Consider the following 23,903-nt stretch of genomic DNA (forward strand, 5'->3'; position numbering starts at 1 on the left):
ACACACCCCGCGCGATCCCGTCCGCTCTGCGGAGGGAAGAACGGTTTCCAACTGTCAAACTCGGACCAAATATATCAAGTTTAGTCAGATTTACCTCAGATTATCCATCTTGTATGTCCTCTAGAGTTTGTAAGTGAAATATCAATGGTTGTTTTCAGATTGTTTCCGACTTAAATTGATTCTGGTAGCGAAAGGGACTTGGTGCGTTTTGACGAGATAATATTAATGATGATAATAATAATAATTATTATTTTGATTACTTTTCTGTGCTACTTGGACCTCAGAAAATATATAATTTGTGTTTTAACGTGGAATTAAAAACAAGAATGTCCTCATTTATACACTATAAAAAGTGAACATGTGTATTTGTTAGCTTAAGGAGCCTAATCTAACCTGATCAAGAATCTATGAATACATTTTCAGGTTAACTGACTAAACATTTTTACAGAGTATGCTTGCACTATATTTGCTAAAACAGAGAGCACTCCTACAACTCATATAAAAGTAAGCTTAACTGTAATTAAAGGGATAGTTTACCCCAAAATGAAAATATTCTCTTCATTTAGGATGTGATTTTCTTTTCTCTGCTGAACACAAATGAAGATTTTTAGAAACATATTTCAGCTCTGTAGTTCCATATGTAATGGTAGCCAACTGTTAGGTAGCTGTGCAGTGTGTTAAAGGGTTAGTTCATCCAAAAATTACAATTATCCTGTAATTTACTCACCCTCAAGCCATCCTAGGTGTACATGACTTTCTTCTTTCAGTCAAACACAATCAGAGTTATATTACTCTAGTTATATTATATAGCTAGGCTCTTCCAAGCTTTCTAATTGGAATGAATGGTACCTTATATTTTGAAGCCCAAAAAAGCACATCATCCATCAAAAAAGTAATCCATACAGCACCTGTTAATAAAGGCCTTCTGAAGCGAAGCGATACGTTTTTGTTTGTAAAATATCCATATTAATAACTTTATAAACTATAATCACTGGCTTCTGGTAACAGCCGTCCATGCATTAACTGGCTACCTCTATCCTCTGCGCACACTAGTGACTGACACTAGAGGCTGTAGCCTTTAGCCTCCTTGTTAGACTGCCCATCTCCCATGCCGCTTCAAATCACGCAGGGAGTGTGGTCAAGTAGTTCCGGTTACAGTGGTGCCGTGACCCGGATGGGAGTGAGGTTTAGGGGGTGAGTGTAATGGTAGCCAGCTGGTAGGCAGCTGTGCAGTGTGTAAATCTCACTCCCCTATCCTCAAATGATGCACTAGCGACTGACACAAGAGGCTGTAGCCTTTAGCCTCCTTGTTAGTGCACCTGTCTCCCATGCCGGAGACACCGGTTCAAATCACGAATCACGCATGGAGTGGGGTCAAGTAGTACCGGAGAACGCATCCCTGAGTAGCACCAGTGCTAATAGTGAGGGTCCAGATGTGAGTTTCCCCAGTCTCACTAGCTGCTGACTATCTGTCAGAAAGCTGGTGATCCATCAACAGATTGGGATGGGCATGGAGAGCTGGGTCAGTTTGGTTTAGAGAAGATGTGTTTTTTTGGTGACCGGAATGATGGTGGAGTGTTTGAAGCAGCAGGGAACTTTACTCTGCTCCAGTGATCTATTGATGATCTGTGTGAAGATGGGGGTCAGTTGGTCAGCGCAGACTTTCAGACAGGCAGGAGAAACACCGTCTGGGCCTGAAGCTTTCCTTATATTATATTCCTTAAGCTTGTCTCATAGACACCTATCGTATCACTTCTGAAGACATGGATTTAATTACTGGAGTCGTATTATGTGATTTTTGGAGCTTCAAAGTTCTGGCCATTCACTTGCATTAATATTTTTTCTAAAAATCTTTATTTGTATTCACAATATAAAAGAAAGTCATACATAGGATGGCATGAGGGTGAGTAAACGATGAGAGATTTACAATTTTTGGGTGTACTATTCCTTTAAGACTGTATACACTGCAGAGAAATTGACATAATCAAAATGTGGTTACTTTAGGAAACTAATGCAACATTCAGCACAGAGTGTGCAATATCTGCATGATATCGAATATACACCACCTTCCTCGAAGTCCTCTCAAAGTGGCAGATTAGACCGTCAGCTAAAAAAGCATCACTTGAAAAACTGGCTGACATCAAGAAAGATTTTGAGCACTAAATTGTCTGTGTTTTGATTTCAGGACCTTGGACAGTGGCTGCTGAAGTCATATTGGAGTAAAGAATGGAACTTGACGTCTATTTCTGATTCTTGCTTTCTGAGTTTCGCACCCTTCTTCTCGATCTAGCTTGTAAATATGCTCTGCAGCGGCATGCACAAGGATCTGCTATGGATGTAGGTTCAAGAGAAAGCATCAGCATCTTTGACCAAGCACATCAGGACAGTGTCCAAGCGCACAAAAATAAGATTTGGCCTCGCAGTGCAAACGACATACAACTCAATAAATTCAATTTACAAGGATTCCCCCCAAACGTATAATTATAAACACACTTTTTATGCACATATTTTCCTAGATTTAAATTTTTCTCTGGAAAAAATCAAAGCATGACAATGGTGAGGTTATGGGATGCTTTAACTTGACCACCGGTGCTGCTGTTACATGTTAAAGCATCACCACGCTGTACCAACGGTGGTCCCACTCCTGTTTCTCTGGACCCACGGAAATCCTCCGTCGCGCGACTGCCATGCGTGCATGCGCTGGGCTCCTCTTCCTGCTTGTGCACCTACTGGCGCGAGCCCGAGGCCAGTATGACCTGTGCAAGTCGCTCGTGAGCACGGACGAAGGTGCCATGTGGGAGCATTATGCGTGCCAACCCAAATCCCAGTTCATGAAGGAGTTCATGCGCATCCAGGTTGAGCCACCGGGCATCACTTGCGGGAACCCGCCGGAAAGATTCTGCACGCTGGTGAGTTTTCTAAACTGATTGTGGTGCATTGGAAAAAAGGTTTAATAAACTTACTTAAGAGGCAGTTATTAATATTTTGGGTACTACTACCAAATACTACCAAGTCAAAAAAATCGAAATTCCCCAAACATCCCAACATTATCACCCGTGAAGTCAGCATACTGTTTCCGAAAGTTCTGTTACCCTAGGATCGACAACAGTGTGCCGACTCACTGACATTTGTATTTGCATATATATAGGCATTAGCATTATTAAGTTCCAAGATCATACATAAAAAAGGGCATCACATTCCTTGCCACTTTCAATTCATAAGCTTCAACTGAAGCCATCACAAACTCCAAATGTAAGTGATAAAAGCAATATTTCTCTAAAACTGTGTGTGGATGCACACCTCGAAAATCCAACCGAAATTATTTACCATCCAGACACCGTTTGCATATTATTTTCTATGTGTATACTATGAGTGGAGGCACATTAGGATGGTTTTAGTGTGATAAGATGCTCACTAGCCTCATCTGTGTGAAGTTATATCCAATATTACAACTACGTTGCCATGACAACAAAACCCCTGTAATCACCATATTTTATTGGCTAACTTTACACAGATTAGGTTAGTAAGTGATTTTATCACAATCAAATCATGTTAACATGTTTAAAGGAGGGACAAGAGGAAATAATCTTTTGTGCTAATCAACATTATGTAAATAAGGTCCAAGCACATAAGGGCATCATAAATTTAATCCATATGACTCGAGTTGTTTAATCCATGTCGTTTGAAGTAATATGATTGTTTTGGGTTAGAAACAGACCAAAATGTGTATCCTTATTCACTATAAACTTGACATCCTACCCGATTGGAGCACAGGACAATATTCAAGACAGTGATTCTTCGATGATTCACGCAGTTGCCAGGTGCCCAATCCCTGTATATTTTTGTAATTTTTTATCCCATTTTCTCCCAATTTGAAATGCAATTTCCACTACTTAGTAGGTCCTCGTGGTGGCTTGTTTACTCTAAAGGAGAGTTACTCACCAATCCGGGTGGCTGAGGATAAGTCTCAGTTGCTGAGACCGTCAATCTGCGCATCTTATCACGTGGCATCTTATCCTGCGCATGACACCGCGGGAGGCTCATGCTACTCTCCGCGATCCACGCACAATTTACCACGTGCCCCATTGAGAGCAAGCACCCCTAATCACGACCACAAGGAGGTTACCCCATGTGACTCTATCATCCCTAGCAACCGGGCCAGTTCGGTTGCTTAAGAGACCTGGCTGGAGTTACTCAGCACACCCTGGATTCAAACTCACGACGCCAGGGGTGGTATTCAGCGTCAATACTCGCTGAGCTACCCAGGCCCCCCCAATCTCTGTATCTTTATATATCAATAAGATGTAGTATTTTAATTTTCTACTGTTTATAATCAAGCTTTTGGCAACCGGGGATATATATATATATATATATATATACTATATAATTTCAAAATAGCATAGATGGTCGTAAAAACAGCAAACCTGGCAACACTGTGTCTGGCTTGTGTACAGCACTCTGTTCATGCTTCAAGCATAAGTACGTGTGTGAATGTCAAGTTAACTATAGATGTCAAGATTTAAAGTGACAAAGGACTTACATTATGGTCTGTTTGCTTCGGGTGAGAACTTGAGACATATGGATTACCATTATGATGCCTTTATGTGTTTTTTGGAGCTTTAAAATGTTGGATCCATGGAGAAAAACACATTATAAATCCTTCAAAATATAATCGTTTGTGTTCCACAAAGGAAAGAAAGCCATGAAAAGATAGCTTGAGGCCCAGTATATGATGAGAGAATGATCATTTTTGGGTGGTAGTGTAATAATCAGAGTACAATGAGTAACCAGTTTGGAGGGACCTCAGGTGGATGTATTTGCACAGGTTTACAGTTTGTTCTCTGAACCCATTCGACCGAAGCTGTGGTGTTCACGCAAAACAATCGGTGCTTGCAGCATGGTGCCAACCAACAGCCATCATGGGGGCGTAGGTCTTGAAGCAGCGTTAATTTGAGCAGGATCCGCCGTGCAGGTCACCGACCACAGCAGAAAAAAATGCTGCTGAGGTCAGCACACATGGACAGCAGAAGGCCGAGGTGTTGCTCACCCACTTGGGATTATTGGCAGAGTTAGGCGTGCAGGGACAGAGGAATGGGAGGATGTCAAAGATCGCCTTGTTAACTGCAGGGTCAGCGGGTTATTCTCAAAGGCACAGAGGTCACGTGTTTACGAGGTCCACCTTGGGTATAAGAAATATTGACTTTGAAGTGATGCAAATATTAGTCAATATCAGTGAATCAGTTCAATCAATTTTCAGATTTGTACATTTTGAGAGTTGCGGTGCAAGTTATGTAACAAAGTTTAATATTTTGAGTTCTGAAATTCTGAACCTTAGGTATAAGTCTTAGTGATAGTGATGCTTGGCTTAGTAAAGGGAAAAAAGAAAATGGCCAAAAGGAAGGCAAAAGAGAGAAGAGGGAAGTGGAGACTGCAGGCTGGAAAGAGTACAAGAGCTTAAACAAATACTAGTGTCAGGGGAAAAGAGGTAATACAACACTGATTAGTCCAGATCAAATTATCCAGGCACTGCAATGTCATGCATAAACACACATACAGTAGATACACAAATACACACACTCACAAACTTTGTTTATTACAGATGATTTGGAGGAGTTGAGCCTTTTCACAGTGGAGCTCCTGAATGATGATTGAACTGAAAATACAGACAGTTATTAGATGCGGAAATGGACACAGCTTTCAGACACTTAACAGTCAGTGATCTGTTTAATGTTAGGCAACTCTATTCTCTCTCTCTCTCTCTCTCTCTCTCTCTCTCTCTCTCTCTCTCAGACTGAGAATAGTTCACCCAGCAATTACATTTCTGTCATCATTTAGTCACCCTGATGTTGTTCCAAACCAATATTACTTTTTTTCTTCTGTGGAACACAAAAGGAGACGCTTAGGCACAAAAAACTGAACTTTTAGCTCTTTTCCAAATATTGAAAGCATATTGTGACCAGACTGCGGATCGGGCCGCATTTTTCTGTCCGAGCCCGGCCCGCGTCCGACAGGGCAGTAACCGAACCCGAACGTCATTAAGATATTTATGTCCGAGCCCGACCCGAGCCCGACACAGTTAAAAATCTAGTTTTTTTTCTCATACTAATGACACGTACGTTTGTTTGTGTAGAAAGCCCACTTTTATTTAGCAACTGGAAGGCATCCGGTAATGTTTACAGATGTGCGCAACGCATCAGCGTGCGCCGCACACGGCCAACAAAGCGCATGTGAACACAGGCACGCACAAGAGGCCCAAACAAATAGCCAATTGAAATTAAATGAACAAAGCTAGGTCTACCAAAAATTGCCAAGCTAACAGAACAAAACATTAACATAATACAAATGCAGCTTATTTAAATGAAAATCACTCTTACCATTTTTCTCGAAAACTGTGTGGCTAATAAAACTGTAACATGGGATCTATTCACATAATCCATCCTTCAATGTTTAGGCTAATCCAGGTTCATTGCGCTGCCAGCCACATGTAGCCGAATATGCAATATTATGCACGCACGTGTTGCGTGTTGTCACAGCAACATAAACAAATTTCCGCACACATGAAGATGGATGTTAGGGTAATATTTTACATTTATTTTAATCACAAAAATAAACATTTGCATCCAGTTAAACATTATAATAAGCTGTTTTAAATTTCAAATGTTCAATGCCTTATCGCGCTGACGTGACCGAGCCCGACCCGAACCTGAACGTCATTTCAAAATATGGGTCCGAACCCGGCCCGGCCCATTGGGTACCGTCGGGTCCCGTCGGGCTCGGTTCGGGTATCCATCCTCTAATTGTGACCAAGGTCTGTCAAGCTACATATAGGACAAAAAAGCATTGTAAAAGTAGTCTATATGACTTGTGCGCTATATTCAGTGAATAATGACTTCAATCTGTTTGTTCCTCACACAAAGCTTTTGTATGTAGTATACAGGTCATATGGACCAATTTTAAGATGCTTGATCTGCTCACAACATGCTTTTGCAGTATGAAAAAGAGCAGCGTAAACATTCTGTTCAACTTCTCAGTTTGATTTTGACAGAATAAAGAAAGTCACACTGGTTTGGAATAACATGAGGGTGACTAAACGATAACCGAACTTGAATTTTTGGGTGAACTCTCCCTTAAGATCCCCTTAAATGAGTGCCCATACACACGCACACACACACACACACACACACACACACACACACACACACACACACACACACACACACACACACACACACACACACACACACACATGTTGTGTTTCCATGTTTTATGGGGACTTTCCATAGACATAATGGTTTTTATACTGTACAAACTTTATATTCTATTCCCTAAACCTAACCCTACCCCTAAACCTAACCCTCACAGAAAACTTTCTGCATTTTTACATTTTCAAAAAACATCATTTAGTATGATTTATAAGCTGTTTTCCTCATGGGGACCAACAAAATGTCCCCACAAGGTCAAAAATTTCGGGTTTTACTATCCTTATGGGGACATTTGGTCCCCACAAAGTGATAAATACACGCTCACACACACACACACACACACACACACACACAAACACACCCTTGAGACTTTAGTTGTTCTGCTGGAGTTCTGCTAATGGACTGGCCTCTGTAATGTTCCTCAGGACGTCCCAAGGTCTTTAATATTAATGAGGTCCTTAATGGCCCCGCACGCAGGCGTCCACAGCGTGCCCAAACGTTTCCCTTTTACATTCTAGACATGACGAGGGCGGGCAGGCAGGCACAGTCAGCACTTTATAACAGACGTGATCCTCCCTAGTGTGTCTCCTTCCAAGAAAGTGACAAACTCATATGAAAGAGAAAAAGAGGGGAGGAAACCAAGTTCTGCAAACTGATATAAGAACTGCAACATGGTGAAAGTATCTGAGAGAGTGAAAGAAATTGTTTACCCAAAAATGACAAATCTGTTATCATCCTTTAGAATCTATGAGAATCCCGATACTACATTACACCAAAATGTTTGCAAAATGATTTTGGTGTCGCTCATTGTGCACCACGTTCCTGGTGAAATAAACACTAGATGCGCTACAACAATTACAATTCTCCTTAACACATATCATGAGTAAAACAGTAGATTTTAAGCTTATAAACTCTTTTCACCCTGTTCCTAACACAATGCTAACTTATGACATCTAAACACTTTTACTTTAGCGCATAACTTGTGAGGCATTACATTTAATTGTTTGCATTAGGGATGTGCGTAATGACAAATTTCACTGACTTTTAAATGTAAATTTTGGAGTCGACTAGTCTAGAAAGTAACAAACACTCAGAAAAAAGTTAAAAAACTTTGTGTGTTTATGCAACCAATTTAAAATACTTAATCTTTTTCAACAGCCACAGGCACTAAATTCTGCTGAAAAGGGTCTTTTAGGTCCGGTAAGAACATCATTGACAGGAAAGCCAAACCTACGAGAGAAAACAATGCGTTGAAAAGTTAGCCAATGTTCTAATATGATAGCTGTTAGGCCCCCCTAAATGTATTAGGGGGGCCTGTGTAGCTCAGTGAGTAAAGACGCTGACTACCACCCCTGGAGTGCCCGAGTTCGAATCCCAATGTGTGCCGAGTGTCTCCAGTTAGGTCTCCTTAGCAACCAAATTGGCCTGGTTGCTAGGTAGGGTAGAGTTACATAGGGTAACCTCCTCGTGTTCGCTGTAACTTCGCCACTTGGTGGGGTGCATGGTGAGTTGTACGTGGATGCCACGGTGGATGACGTGAAGTCCATCTGTCTCTGCGATAATGCACTGAACAAGCCACGCGATAAGATGCGCGGATTGACGGTCTCAGGCGTGGAGGCAACTGAGATTCGTCCTCCACCATTCGGCTTGAGGCGAATCACTACGCCACCATGTGACTTAGAGCGCATTGCGAATTGGGCATTACACATTGGGGAGAAAAAGGGGAAAAAAAATGTATTGTTCTAAACATTGACATGCACACAGAACAAAAGATAATTCAACCAGTTAAGCGGTCTGCACATACAGTAGCCTTCTAGGTCAGCAGGGTAAAAAAAAACATTAATAATACAAATGTTATGTGCAGAATTAACATTAACGTAAGTAATGTCAACATGGTCTGGTGAAAGACGGGATGGCTTGCTTGAGGCGATTATCCTGCACTTGAAAATGCCCGCTTATAAATCGCTTACATGCACGCACAGATTTAAAGAAGACTTTTGGAATGAAATGAAATATTATAGCCTTGCTTTGAGTTTGTGTGTAATATGCTAGACTAACACATGATATCATAACTGTCAGTGATCTTGAGCTTTATTTTTTTATTAAGTCATAACAGTGTGATATTTCTAATTGTTCACATTTCGCAGCATATGTCACTCGATACTATTGTTGTTTGCTGCTCTTGTGTAAGTGCTTGCAGGCTTTATTCCTATGCATATCCCTGTGTCTGTCCCAGTTTATGCCATAGTTTTATTTTGTTTTCAAGTGCTCTATTCTAAGCTTGTTAGTATTACATGGAAAGAGAAAATGACAGAGAGTGAGAGAGAGAATGAGAGATAAGGAGAGAGAGAGAGCTCCCTAAAGACAGGATCGAATCGAAGCTTACTTCAGCTAAAAAAAGGAGCACACATAGACACACATACTCACACTAAACAGGCATGTGTTGTTCATGCATGCAAGTCTCTGAGAGCACACAGCCACGATGCACATGAAACAATAAGACGTGTTAACGTGAGAACATATGGGTGTTTCAGTGTGTGTGAATGAAAGTAAAAAAAAACTCCCGCTACTCTATGGTGCTCTCTGATTTAGAGGCACAAATGAGCCAGTGCTATAAATAGAAATGAGAGAGACAGAGAAAGAGAGAAGGGGCAAGTGAAGAAGAGAGAAGGGTATAAACAGGAAGAAGGAAAGAGAGAAATGATCGAAGGAAGGAGACATCCTTCACACTCTCAAACTGCACTTCACTAATGCTGTGTTTGAAATAGCATACACCATACTACTTTTACAGTATATATGCATAGTTCTAGTATAGTATAGTTAAACTATATAGTTCAAATGTTCTGGAAACATAGAATACCTGGATTACGGAGCTGCTTAGAGGACATGAAGGGTATTTAATTTCTAAAATAGTTGCATTCTTTCACAAAAACCTTTGCATTCACTCGCAATTGTACTCGCAAATACAATGCTATTTATAGTAAAATCATAGTAACCACAAATTTTAGCATGATTTTAATGGTAAAACCATAGTAATAATATAGACAAACCAAAACAATGGTAATGTTTTATAATAGTACAAGTTTGCATTGGAGTGCTGTTTTCATTTCCTGACAGTTATGTTTGAGTAAGATGTTTTCATTCATAGCACAATAGCTATATGATGCGTTTACTAGCGTAAAACTGCTTTAAACTGGATAATAGTGGCAACAAAGCAATAGCGGAAATATTCCAATCTACTTATCAAACTGTCTGCTCTGTATTTTGTAATATCTATAACAATGAAAATGATTGATCACATGGTAGGCGGTGTGAGATATTACTGGTATTGTTCATGCTGAATGCTTATGAAGAAACTTTCCAAAAGCTCTGACCTCAAAGTTTTTCATTTCAAAAAGACTAATGTGTCCGCAAGAAGTTTTTGATGCTCCAAATGTATTATTAAGGAACTGCTTTTTAATTTCTTGCCAACTCACTGGATCGTGTTGTGAAATGTGGTTGCAATATATTTTCCACCTGCTTTTTTACACTTCATGCCTCACACCTGCGCCGAAACACCAGGTGAACACTGCTGTTGGCACTTCTGTTTGCTGGTGCGTTGATTTAATCTATTATTTGCTGTGCTCCTTTAAAAGTTATTTACACAAACTATTTACCAGAGTGAATAATATACAGTATTTCGGTAGTTGATAGGTTATGAAATTAAAGGGAAAGTTTACCTAAAATTGAAAATTCTGTCATCATTTAGTCACCCTCATGTTGTTCCAAAACAGTATGACTTTCTCTCTTCTGTGGACCACAAAAGAAGATGTTAGGCAGAACATTAGCTTCAGTCACGTAAAGGAGTTCAATGGGAAGGAGGAGGCGAGAACCGGCTTGACGATACAAATAATATTTTAATAATAAACTTAAACAGACACAAACACACACATGACGGACATGTCCGTAAACGATCTCTCTCTCTCTCACACCACCGTCCACAATTGGCCTTTATCCCTATCGGAGGCTTGATTAGCCTGATAAGGGACCGGGTGTGTAGGATCACGACCCGGCCCCGCCCTCCGCCCTGCCACATTCCTCCCTCGTTCTCTCAGGCAGGGGAGCCCGGCATGACGTACACCCCCCTCTTTCCCTGGGGAGGGACGTGCCTTTTTGCCCCGTCTGCCGGCAGGTCATCCCAGTCTACCTGGACGAGGGAGGGGACAAGGGGAGGAAAACAGAAATAATTAAATAGGGGGGTACTTCCTGTAACAGTGTAGTACCCCCAAAAAATTTAAACGCGGAGCAGCAGTGAGAGAGAGAGAGAGGAGAGAGAGATTAAAAAAAAACCACTTACTCGCCAGTTCTCCGATATGCCGTAGCTTGTTCCTCGGCCACTCCTCCACTCTCTAACGGATGACAGCCGCGCCTCTCCGGGCGGATCGGAGGCAGACCTCCCGCTCCAGGCGGTCAGCAGCGAGCCCCTCCCCGCTCGCGATCGGCGGTCTCAGACCCCGCCACGTTTCAGCGACTGGTAGGTGACTCCTCCGCCCCTGGCAGCGGCCCTGACTGCTCCAGGTGGTCGGTTAGGAGTCCCTTCTCCCCTAGCGGTCGGCAGCCATCGTCCGCTTCCAGGCGGCCGGGCTCCTCGTCCCCCGGCAGATGGCCATGGCTGCTCCGTTTGAGTGGACGGTAGTGACAGATCTTCCACATATATGCTACATTTCCACTCTCCATCATCTGCATGTGAGTGAATGAAATGACCATCCCATAAGTCGAGTCTCTAAGTGCTTTCACAGTAATGTAGATGATACCCATGGAAAGAGTTTCAAGTCCCTGGCAAGTCAGGCCACTCAGCGGGCATGTTAGTAATGTATTCACTACGCAAGTACAGCTCCTGTCTACTTGAATGAGGAAAGACCAAAATCTCCAAGAACATTGGTCAAGATTACAATCAAATAACATATTTATAATCAGCAGTAACATCTGACAACAATGGTATCATAAGATTCTTTTGCTCAGGTAATGCTAAAAACACTATTTTTCAGGCTGGTCCAGTTAATGTGCATGCACGTTATCGATGAAATGTTGATGTCTCCATCAAAAAGGTGATTGGCTCTTTTAACAATGTATCCTGGACCTCCATTCCAACACTATTATGAATTCTCCAATTCATTAGTATATCAGTGAGTCGTCTCGTCCTATACTGTCTATGGTTGCAGATCAGTCACTTTTGATGCTCCTTTCGGCATGGATGTTGCCTTAGAAGGAAGCTATCTAGGTAGATTGTAGAGGCAGCTCACTAGAGTTTGGAACAGATCTTACAGTTCTGGATGTATTCCTCCGAGGGTTGTATTTTTGTGATGTTCTCATAAACTGAATGGAGCTCACATTGTGTTCTCAGTTTCTTAAAGACAGCTATAACTCACAAACACACACACACACACATACTCACACACACACACACACACACACACACACACACACACACACACACACACACACACACACACACACGCTTTTTAAGATTATGTGGACACTAGAAATGTCCTCATAAACCACATCTATAGCATTATACTATGGTAATTATCAGTTTATAACCTAAAACAAAGTCCTTGTAAACCACTTAAACCTGCCCACACACATGCACACACACTCACACAGTAATAAAGGTGTATGAATCCACAGAGAGACAACAAAGACAGTAAGAGGAGATTATAGAAATATTCCGGGTTTAATACAAGTTATGCTCAATTGACAGCATTTGTGGCATAATGTTCATTACCACAAAACAGAATTTCAACTTGTGCCTCATTTATTATAAATCAAAAGCAAAAATAGAGGTTGCAGTGAGGCGCTTTCAATGGAAGTGTGTGGGGCCAGTCAATAAACATTAAAATAAACACTGTTTCAAAAGTACAGCCAGAAGATGTAAATAAAATATGTGTTTAAATGATTTTAGTGTGAAAAAAATCACTTATTAACCTTATCAGGGTAAAGTTATATCCAATATCGCAACTTTGTTGCCATGGTAACCCAATGGTGTAGGCCATTTTAACACACTAAAATCATGCAGAGCAGAGTTTTTTTTTATCATATTAGAATAATGTTAACATGTATAAAGTTTATGTCTTATTGCTATACTTTTAAAACAGTGTTTTTTTATGATTATGGATTGGCCCCATTCACTTCCATTGTAAGTGCATTAATGTAACCACAATCTTTGCTTCTTTTTTTTTTTTTTTTTTTTTATAAATGAGGGACAAGTTCAAATCATTATGTTATAAATGCTTTCTATTGAGCTTAACTTGTATTAAATCTGGAACATTCATACAATACTGATGTTGTAATCTAACTGATTGCATGGGATGCGTGTGGTACAAGGTACAGTTCCAGTTTAACAGTGATGTAATGTCCCAGTAAGTTGGTTTTATCAGGCTGCAATGTGGATGTTGTGACAGGGATCCAGCATCATGCTGATTGTAGTCGCAGCTATGGAATTCCAACATGGATAATTGCTCTAGGAGCTTAGTGATGTGGACCACCTGCCAGAACATTTGGCTGTGTGTGTATATGTGTGTATGTGTATGTTTACTGTATATGGGGCAGGAGGATAGAGTGGAAGGGAAGGCTTATGCATTCTAGCACCCAAAAACACACACATATTAATGCAAATACATGCACACATACACACACACACACACACACACACACACACACACATGTATGCAAGCAAGAGCATGCACACATGCACATGTACAGTAAGAATGCAAATACATGCATGGAGGCACATGAAATGTATTGATAAATGCAAACATGCAAATACATGCACACAAACATCAAAATACAAACATATACTAAAATATACATGCACGCACATGCATCCAAGCACACAAAATACACTTACTTGCATGTGTACATTAGGGCTAGGAGGTATGTAAAAATATTGAATCGATAATCGCCTAAAATGTATATATCGATTATATCGTCAAACCCCTTCCGAGGGTCATTGAATATTTTTGCTTTATTTATTTTGCTTTATAAATAAATACATTTATTGAAGCATGAAAAACGAAACTTATAAACAGAAGATGTTTATAAATTCAAATTACACTTTAAATGAAATGAAAAAGCAATTAAAATAACAAAGTGATCCAAAAAATCTTCCCAAATTCAAAAGTTCACCGTGTCCGCGGGCCTGAGTAGCTCAGTGAGTATTGATGCTAACTACCACCCTTGAAGTTTGCAAGCTTGAATCCCAGGGTGTGCTGAGTGACTCCAGCCAGGTCTCCTAAGCAACCAAATTGGCCCGGTTGCTAGGGAGGGTAGAGTTACATGGGGTAACCTCCTCGTGGTTGCTATAATGTGGTTCGCTCTCGGTGGGGTGCTTGGTAAGTTGTGCATGGATGCTGAGGAGAATTTTGTGAAGACTCCACACATGCTATGTCTCCACGGTAACGCGCTCAACAAGCCATGCGATAAGATGCGCGGGTTGACGGTCTCAGGCGTGGAGGCAACTGAGATTCATGCTGTGCCACCCATGCCACCACAAGGACTTAGATTGCATTGGGAATTGGGTATTCCAAATTGGGGAGAAAAAGGGGAGAAAAAAATATATATATATTTTTACCGTCTCCAACAGCTCCATTTGCAATCATGCAAGTATTCGTCTAGGAATAAGGCTGGTGGGAAATTACTAATAGCCTAAAAATTAAGAATTAAAGAAAATGATAAATGTAGAGATTATAATTATAATAATCATCATATTAAAAAATAAATAAATAAACCATTACCTATAGAAAGTTCAACACAACCCACATCGTTTCTACTTTCAAAACAGTTAGTTACTTCACTTTGTCTGTGCTTAGAAAACACCAGTTTTTAGATTAGGTATAAACCTAAATAATGCTGCCAAATGTGTTCATGAATTTGTGTTTGTATTGCGTTTCGTGAATTCAGTTAATGCTGCCTAAATAACATGAAACAGAACTCAGTTTTAGGTTCAAGGTAAATGTGGTCTTGTATTATTTTGTGATTTAATCACTTTTGTCTTTGTTACTTTGATTTTGAGTTGCATTCACTATGCATGTTAAGTACGAAATGATCCATGGAAATAAAGCAAACTAAACTTTGAGCACCTCCTGAGATGGTCTTAAGTCAATTGCAGCATTCTCATACAATACACTATTCTTTCAAACAGTTTTCAGATGACTGAATCAGTGAAGAAAGAGTGATAACTCTTTACATGTGCATCCTCGAGACTCTCCCTCTATACACCTTTAAACAAACAGTACGGACATTGACGGCTTTTCTTTTTCTGTTCTTAAAAACATAATTAAGTGTGTTTTTTCTAGCGTGTGTCTTTGTGTTTAACAGTATTTCTTGTCATGTATTACTCCAAGACGTCTTGCGGGTATAGCCAACTGTTTGGGATAGTGGAGCAAACTTACCCGCTCATGAAAAAACCTGCATTTGGACGAGGTGCTTGCGAAGAAGGAGCTGGATTCAGCCTCGTAGCATTTGTTGGGTGGTAGTTGCAAATTTCATACCCTGGGCTACTGTTTAATATATCTGGCGACTTCCCAGATCCATGGTTTTTCCATTTACCAATATTGTTGATCATTGTCTGTCAATGAGTGTTGAAATCGACATCGGGAGACTTGTAAGGCATCGTTGATATCCGATAACATCATCCTATCACCCAGCCCTTGTGTACATGCAACCTGGCACACACAAAGAGACACTCCAGATGCACAATGCACAACACACAAGGCACAATACACACCCCTAGGCACGCCAACAGTCCATTAAGTGTGTCAGAGGGTTGGGTTTCAGTGGATTTGTGGGTTAAAGGTTTCTGTCTAACATTCTCTTCCTTAATCCAACTACAGTATTGGGGGTCAGAGTTTATGTGTGCATGTGTGTACACGATTGTATGTTTGAACGCATATGTACGCAGATGTTCTAGTCAGGTCAGATGTTCATGTGTGATCCAGTCTGTCTGCTGTATACAGTGTCTAAGAGACAGACAGCTGTAATACACAGAATGAGGTTTTCTCTCTAATAACATTAGCAAGAGAAAAAAAAGAGGAGAGAGAAAAAAAGAGGGATTACAAGAGAGATGGAGGGAGACGGATGAGAGCATCTTGAGGAAATAGCATTATGTTCAGCAGAAATGAGTGGCAGCACCGAGGTCTGTAAGACATGAGTGGTAATGTGATCTTGGAGAAGAGGGCAACGTTACACCTTTCTACAGAACAAACCCCCATCCTAGAGGAAGATAATGGAGTCAGACAGTAGTACAGAACATAATTAATGTAGAATCAGGTGTTTTGAGTTCTTTGAGTGCAATGCTTTGCAAAAGTTACAGCTATAATCGATGGACCTGTTTCACATGTCTGGGCTTGGAACATGTAAGTAAACTATAGTTGGGTAAACTTCGATAGATGATAGTAAATCTTATTTTGGCATTCCCAGTTGCTCCAACAGAGAAAAAAAATCCATTATTATTTCTTCATCACTTTCCAAAAGAGGAATAAATAGAGATAGATTACTACAGTCAGAAGAGACAAACACACCAAGTGTACTGTCACTCCCTCTGAAGCTGCATTTGAAATCCCATCACAGCAGTGCTGACTAGTTATTGTAATCAATGCTATGGGGAACAAAGCACAAATGATTGTGTTATAAATGTAGAGTACATCAAATAAATAAAGTTGAAAGTATAAAAAAGGAGCTAGATATACGATGCAAAATTATGGCGGAAATTACCACGGTCTGTAAAAATTAATTGCCCGATATTTTGAACTTATATTTAAGTCTTTATCTTGTGACAGGTTACAATGGCATATTGGAGTGGTTCAATTAGTTAGAGATTGTAGCCATTGTAAATAGTGACTTTCAGTCAACTACACCACTGTAAGGCATTAGAAATGTTCAATTGCAAGTTTTTAACTAGACTGTTAAAAGTAAAATAGTAATAAAAGGCTGCAAAAGAGTTGACAAAATCTCAGATGAAGCACAATAGAGGTGTAAATCTTCACTGGCTTCACGATTCGATTATAAAACGATTCACGATGCATCTTGTCCTTCAATATCTTTCTTTTTTCAGTTTCTTCAAAATTAATTTTTTACTCTATTTTTTCCCTTTAAGCTTTTTATTTAACAGCTGTTTTAAAAATCAGGACAGGTCACATTACATAAACTGGTCTTTAACATTCAGTATGAGCTGTGAACAAAACAAGGAACATCCACAAGATTAAATAAATGCTTTCATAGTTTTAAAGATTCTCAATTTTTGGTTCTCCATCAAAACACACTGAATACTATTACTTCAACTGATGATATTATTATGTTTGTTTAAGCATTGTAAATCATTTAATAGTATTTAATTATTATTTAAAATTAAACTATGCCATTGTGGCATGGGGGGGCGTGGTCGTGTGTCGGTCTTCCATCGACCCCTCCGCGTTTCTGGGGGATGGCAGGGCTCTCCTCCGCCCCTGGCAGCGGCTCCATCGCTCCAGGCGGTCAGGGAGTCCAGTCCCCACTTGCCTCGTGGATGGAGGCCGTTCACCGCGTACGGGCGGTCGGTCTACTCCCTCCTCCGGTGGATGGCAGCGGCGCTCTCCTGGGTAGTGACGAGGACTCCGCGACGGGCATCCTTCCGGCTTTTCAACATAAATTATATTTTAATAATAAACTGAAACAAAAGACAAACACACATGACAGACATGTCCGTAAACTATCTCTCTGTCCCTCTCGACACTTGGCATCCCTTTAAATGTCTCTCTCCGTATCACTACAACAAGACACAGGTGACAAGCCTTACCGCTCTCTCTCTCTCACGCAGACCGACACACGACCACGCCCCCCCATGCCACAGCAGGATGAGAGATATATCTGCTCCTATGAGAGTGCAGCTGTCATCTTCTCCTCTCCTCACCTGCACAGGTGATAAAGCGGTTTAAATAGCGCAGATGTTGCTTCAGAAATGTATCAAGTGTCCCGTATGCACTGTTCTATCTGTTTGCTCTGTGAGTAGAAGATAAAACCTTTATCATCAGGTGTGTGCACTGTCCTGACAAACGAGTGACCGGGTCAGGAATAAAATATCCGATAACATCATTATTCATCATGAATAAACTCTCCCGTTGCTATGTGCATGGGTTTGTGAAAGAATTTCGGGATCGTAGTTTCATTCAGGCACAAATGGTCATGTGTTTGAAACAGCTGGTCTGCAAACAGTCGTGCTTGTTCACTTGACTTTAGTGCATGCACTTAAATCGCATCTTTGTTTCCACATCTGTCTTTGGGTGCACCACTGCTCTGCCGTGATTTAAACTGAACTCAGAATCGATTCTGATTCTTTTGAGAATCGATTCAGAATCATGAGTATGAATCGCATCATTGAAACAATTTTTTCCAACTGCTCTAAAGCACAATCATGGACCGTTTATGGACTGTCTAATGCATATTGTACACAAAAATGACAAAAGCTTGCAAAATTATCAGTTTGATAACCCGCAATGTCCGGGAATCAGGGCACACAGGATTTTAAAAGCAAAGTCATGTTTACAAAGTATCAGGTTCCTTCCGCCGCAGAACAACTAGCTAACAACAACGTTAGCAAAGTCTGTGGCATCAAATATGGAAAGAGTTTTGTTCTATATACTTAATAGTAAGAAAGCATGATATCTGCGAGTGCAACTTTGAATGTAGTTTCTTTGCTAGAGTTATAATAGTGAAATACTTGTTACTTAATATGTTTTTGATCAATTCTTATCCCAAAGTCGAATCACATTTCCTATATAACCTTTCTCCGAAACTGCTGTGCTATTATTTGAATAAGAAGTCATGTTGTCGCACAAAGGTCTATTTTTGTGGGATCATTTATTTCAGATTTATTCACCTCTAAACCTCCAACATGATCAGACGGGAACTTGACATGTTGCATCCTAATGTTCATGTACCCGGAAATCCAATCCATTCTGTAGAATTACTGACAAGCACCATCTCTCATGAGCTGGCCCAGATGGAAGTGCGCAGGCAGAGTTCTGCAGAAAACTCTACTGATTTGGGAAGCCCATCAATCAAACATTTCCTCACATTCCCCACCACTTGTGGGTTATTGTATTAAATATTTAAGCTAATTTGATAAAGCTTTGAGGAGCAATTAAGACTGTACTTCTCTCATCTGGGCCTGCCCATCAGACATGTTTTGCATCGATTCCAATGTGTTCTCCAATTCCTGTAGCAGTACAAATAGCACATTGTGCAAGCAACCTCAGAGACATGGTTTCTGGTCCAGTGGACACCAGAAAGTAATCGCATTAACATAAACGATGGTTAGCGCACATTGGAGGTTGCATTTTCCCTCTATAATTAAATTTTCACTCCACTGACAGTTAAGTTTAGGGTTAGGGTGTATGGTTAATAAAATATGCACTCCTGTTGACTGTATTACATCATTCCCTTGGTCGTTCTTGGCCAAAGTAAGCTGAAATTTGAACCAGACTGTATGCTGATAGTCAAAACTCTGGTTACACAAGACAAGGAGTTGAAATGGTTTTAGACTGTAGAGTTGGTGAAAGTATAAATAAGAAGATCGAGAACTGAAGACTGCTTTATAATTTCACCACCCATCTCTCCCTTTCATACACACTTTGTTTTATCGCCCCTTCAATTTATTTTTTATTCTCCTTGTGCCTTCATAAATCAAATGATGTATTTCCCAAGACGCACTGCTCTGGAACAAGCTTCTCTTATGAGGCTTGTGCAAGTGTGTGAGTGTACTTTTGTATTAACCAGCATTTGTGTATGTCATGGGTCCTAACATTGTGAAATGGAGAACAAAAGAGAAGCAGCATGTTTATTTTTATGTCATCTCTCTGTGCGGTAAAGTACTGAAGAGTTGCACTAGAAGTACGTGTGTGTGTGTATGTGTGTGTGTGTGTGTGTGTGGGGGGGTAATTTCTGGGTGGGCGGAATTTCAGGGCTGAATTATTTTAATTCAGACCTGAATTAAGGTATCAGTGCACTTGATGGAATCGCATTAGATATATTGACAGAGACACGAATACCTGCTGATTGGGCAAATTCTAACCTATCATATCTGCCTACATGCCGAGCATAAGCACAAACACCGTGTGTATGTGTGTAAATGCGTGCTAAAGTCAGATGGTTTGATCATTTTCCTGCATGATTTTATAAGGCGAGCTGAAAGAATTGACCCAGATTTTTAATGATGTGGTGGTGTGTCTCCAACAGCAGTTCTCTGTGCTCACACATCAGGACTCCCTGCAGTCTTTGCTTTTAATAAAACACCACAAATAAAACACTTTAGTTTTATAATGAGAAGTGTGTGTGTGTACTCTCTTTCTCTTTCTCTAACTGTCTTTCTATTTCTTTGTGTCCCCTTTTCTGTCTTTCTGGGTCTTATCAATCTGTTTCTGTTATTCTTTCTCACTTTCTGCCTGTCTCTCTTTGTTTGTATGTTTTGTCTGTCAGTTTCTCTATTTTCATTTGTCTGTCAATCACACTTACACTGTCTCTCTCTCTCTCTCTCTCTCTTTAAGGCCAAAGTGTAGATGAAGTTACTCTTTAGAAACGTGTGGTGCTGGTGCTTCCTGGTTGTTTTGGTAACTGCTCTCAAAGGGTGCTTTGTTCAAATTGACCTGAAAATGTCCTAAAAAGTGCCATTTTTGGGTTTTAAACATCACGTTTCCAAAAGATTAATGGAGATTTGGGCTTCTTTAGATATTCATCCAGATTGGTGGATCGGGACAAACTCAGGATTTGACAAAAATTATGATATTTCACTGATCACTTGTTATCATGCTGACCATACTGACTTTATTGACCCACAGCAGCTGTTAGTAGATTTGAACTTTTCACAAAGGAATCGCAAAAAACTCTGATCTAATGGTGATCTTATATAACAAGACCACTATGCATAATCTTATGGGACATTTGTGACCCTGTCTCCACCACTGCTACAGCATGACCTGGCTGTTTGTTCAAGGAAATGCTAATAAAAATATTATATTACTTCTAAAATATGTCTTTGCATTTATTTTGATCACATTAAGTAGCTTCAAAATTGCGTTTTTCAAATATTATTATTTCTATCGTGAAGACACGCAGGCTTGAGTGAAGTTTGAGATGCCATTTATTTGATAGATGTAAAACGGGAGGTGATGTCTCTCTCTTCGGCGTAGGCCCCGTCCGGCAGTCCGAGGGAGTTGTACCAGAACCGTCATGTCCTGCCGGAGATAGGAGGCAGGGGCGAGGAGCCTACCCCCCTGCGGGACAGGGCTCAACTGGTGGTGGTGGGGTGGTGGAGGTTGCAGTGTTAGCCCACCAAAACAGCAATGTGATAGATTGTGAGCAGACTTATAAAGCAATGGCTTACGTGCGATTGGCTAGGAGTTACCCAGCTAATGAAGTGATGATGTACACCTGCTGGTCTTCCCGCTAGAACTACAGCTGCGCTTACATTTACTATATCTAGTCCAATAATTTAAGCATTACAGACACATATTGCATTTCTGATTATTTTTTGTGTTTTTTTGCCACATTTCTAAGGCTATAGAAGTGTGTTAGTGTGTGTCAGTACTTATTAACCTGTTACATGTACAACAAAATCTTACAGGCCTCTTGTATCAAGTCAAAGCTGTTTTTTTCAATAGTATATCAAAAGAACAAACATATCTTTATTCACTTTAAACCATAGATATTGCTTTATAATAACGTTTATTAACATAAACTATAATCTCACTGACTGTCTCTCTCTGTCTTTTTCTCAGTGTGTATCTCCCTCTGTTTTTGTCTGTGTGTCTTTTACTCACCATCTGTCTTACTCTTAATTGTTACCTGTCTCAATTTTACTCACGGCCTGTCTCTCTCTCTGTCTCTCTGCAGGAGAATCCATACCTCTGCAGTGATGAATGCGATGCATCCAACCCTGACCTGGCACACCCGCCGCAGCTGATGCAGGATCGAGAGCGCAGTGGTCTGATCACCTACTGGCAGACGGTCACGTGGCAGCGATATCCTGAACCTCTTCAAGCCAACATCACCCTGACCTGGAACAAGACCCTCGAGCTCACTGACGATATTCAAATCACCTTTGAGTATGGCCGACCTACTATCATGGTACTGGAAAAATCGCTTAATTTCGGCCGCACATGGCAGCCCTACCAGTACTACGCAGACGACTGTGTGGATGTGTTTAACATGCCGGCAAGACGTGTACGCGATCTGAACGCGGCCAACGCCACGCGTGTGATCTGCACAGAGCACTATTCCCGCTGGGTTGGGTCTAAGAACGAGAAGGTCGTGAGGTTTGAGGTGCGGCCACGATTTGCCATATTTGCCGGCCCGAGGCTGCTGAATATGGAAGGGTTGTACACACGGATGGAGAGCATGAAGGGTCTACGTGATTTCTTCACGTTTACGAATCTGAGGCTCCGCCTACTTAGACCCGCCCTCGGTGGAACGTACGTCCAGAGAGACAACCTGCTCAAATACTTCTACGCCATCTCGAATGTAGAGGTGCTAGCCAGGTGAGAACACAATCAACTAATCAGTCAAATCAGTCAACTCTTTGATTTAGCATCCTGTCGGGCCTGACATAGCAACATTGGCTCAAACAATGACCAGTGTTAATCTCATCCACAAAATGTTGACAAAGGGTTTTTTCATTTTGTCTAGCGATAAAGAAGACAAGTCGAAAAAGATGCATCATGATGATAATCAAACTGTTTTAGTTAAAACACTTTTACTCATCCCAGATATGTATGGCTTTCTCTCTGCTGCTCAAGTCAACAGGATCCAAAACTTTGAAGCTCAAAAAGAATTTGAAGGTAGCATAAAAGTAATCCATAAGACTCCTTTGGTTTAATATGTGTCTTCAGAAGCACTATGATAGTTGTGAGTGAGAAACAGATCAAAATGTAAGTCAATTTTTTACTTTAAACCTCCTCAGTTGAGATATTCTTCTAAAACTCTCCACATTTGTGTTCAGCAGAAGAAAGTAAGTCGTACACATCTGGAATGACATAAGGATGAGTAAACGATAAGTGCATTTTCATTTTTAGGTGAACTTTGAATTAAAAATCTAGAAAGAATTGATTGAAATAATCCAGTCATAGTATGTTGGGGATTTCCCCACTTGAGCTGCTCGAGTTAAAAGAGCTCATTTACAATCAAATTACCCAAAGGGTTAATTACCTCATTCAAATGTCCCCTATATATGGGTATGTGTCATGAATCTTGCTATCCACAACAGAAATTTAATATTACAACTTACATCTGCACAGACAATGAAGCAAATGTACAAATGAACTTGAACTAAGTTTCAGGCTAGTCAGAATGCATAACTTGAGTTGTGAATACGCCGTTTCCATAAAACCCTCTACAGGTAACACAATACCCTAAACCAGGGGTGGGGAACCTTTTGCCATTAAGGGCCATTCGAGTACATTAACATTTTTTACATTTATGCATTTGGCAGATGCTTTTATCCAAAGTGACTTACAGTGCACTTATTACAGGGACAATCCCCCCGGAGCAACCTGGAGTTAAGTGCCTTGCTCAAGGACACAGTGGGGATCGAACCAGCAACCTTCTGATTACCAGTTATGTGCTTTAGCCGACTACACCACCACCACTCATTTACTAAACAAGTATTTACTAAATTATTCACGGGCCATACAATTG

General features: G+C 40.6%; 1 protein-coding gene across 4 annotated transcripts in view; it reads left to right on the forward strand.

Annotated features, from left to right (window-relative positions):
- Window positions 1-2,536: 2,536 nt before the first annotated feature.
- Window positions 2,537-23,903, forward strand: part of LOC127628691 (netrin-G2-like) — a 68,015-nt gene continuing 46,648 nt past the window's right edge. For all 4 annotated transcript variants that reach the window (XM_052105484.1, XM_052105486.1, XM_052105487.1 and 1 more), the window contains exons 1-2: window positions 2,537-2,909; window positions 22,104-22,747. In XM_052105484.1, the coding sequence (XP_051961444.1) occupies window positions 2,688-2,909; window positions 22,104-22,747 (866 nt within the window). In that variant the 5' untranslated portion in view covers window positions 2,537-2,687. The remainder of the gene's footprint in view (window positions 2,910-22,103; window positions 22,748-23,903) is intronic.

The sequence above is a fragment of the Xyrauchen texanus genome, chromosome 35, assembly GCF_025860055.1.
Source record: "Xyrauchen texanus isolate HMW12.3.18 chromosome 35, RBS_HiC_50CHRs, whole genome shotgun sequence".
Classification (NCBI taxonomy): Eukaryota; Metazoa; Chordata; class Actinopteri; order Cypriniformes; family Catostomidae; genus Xyrauchen; species Xyrauchen texanus.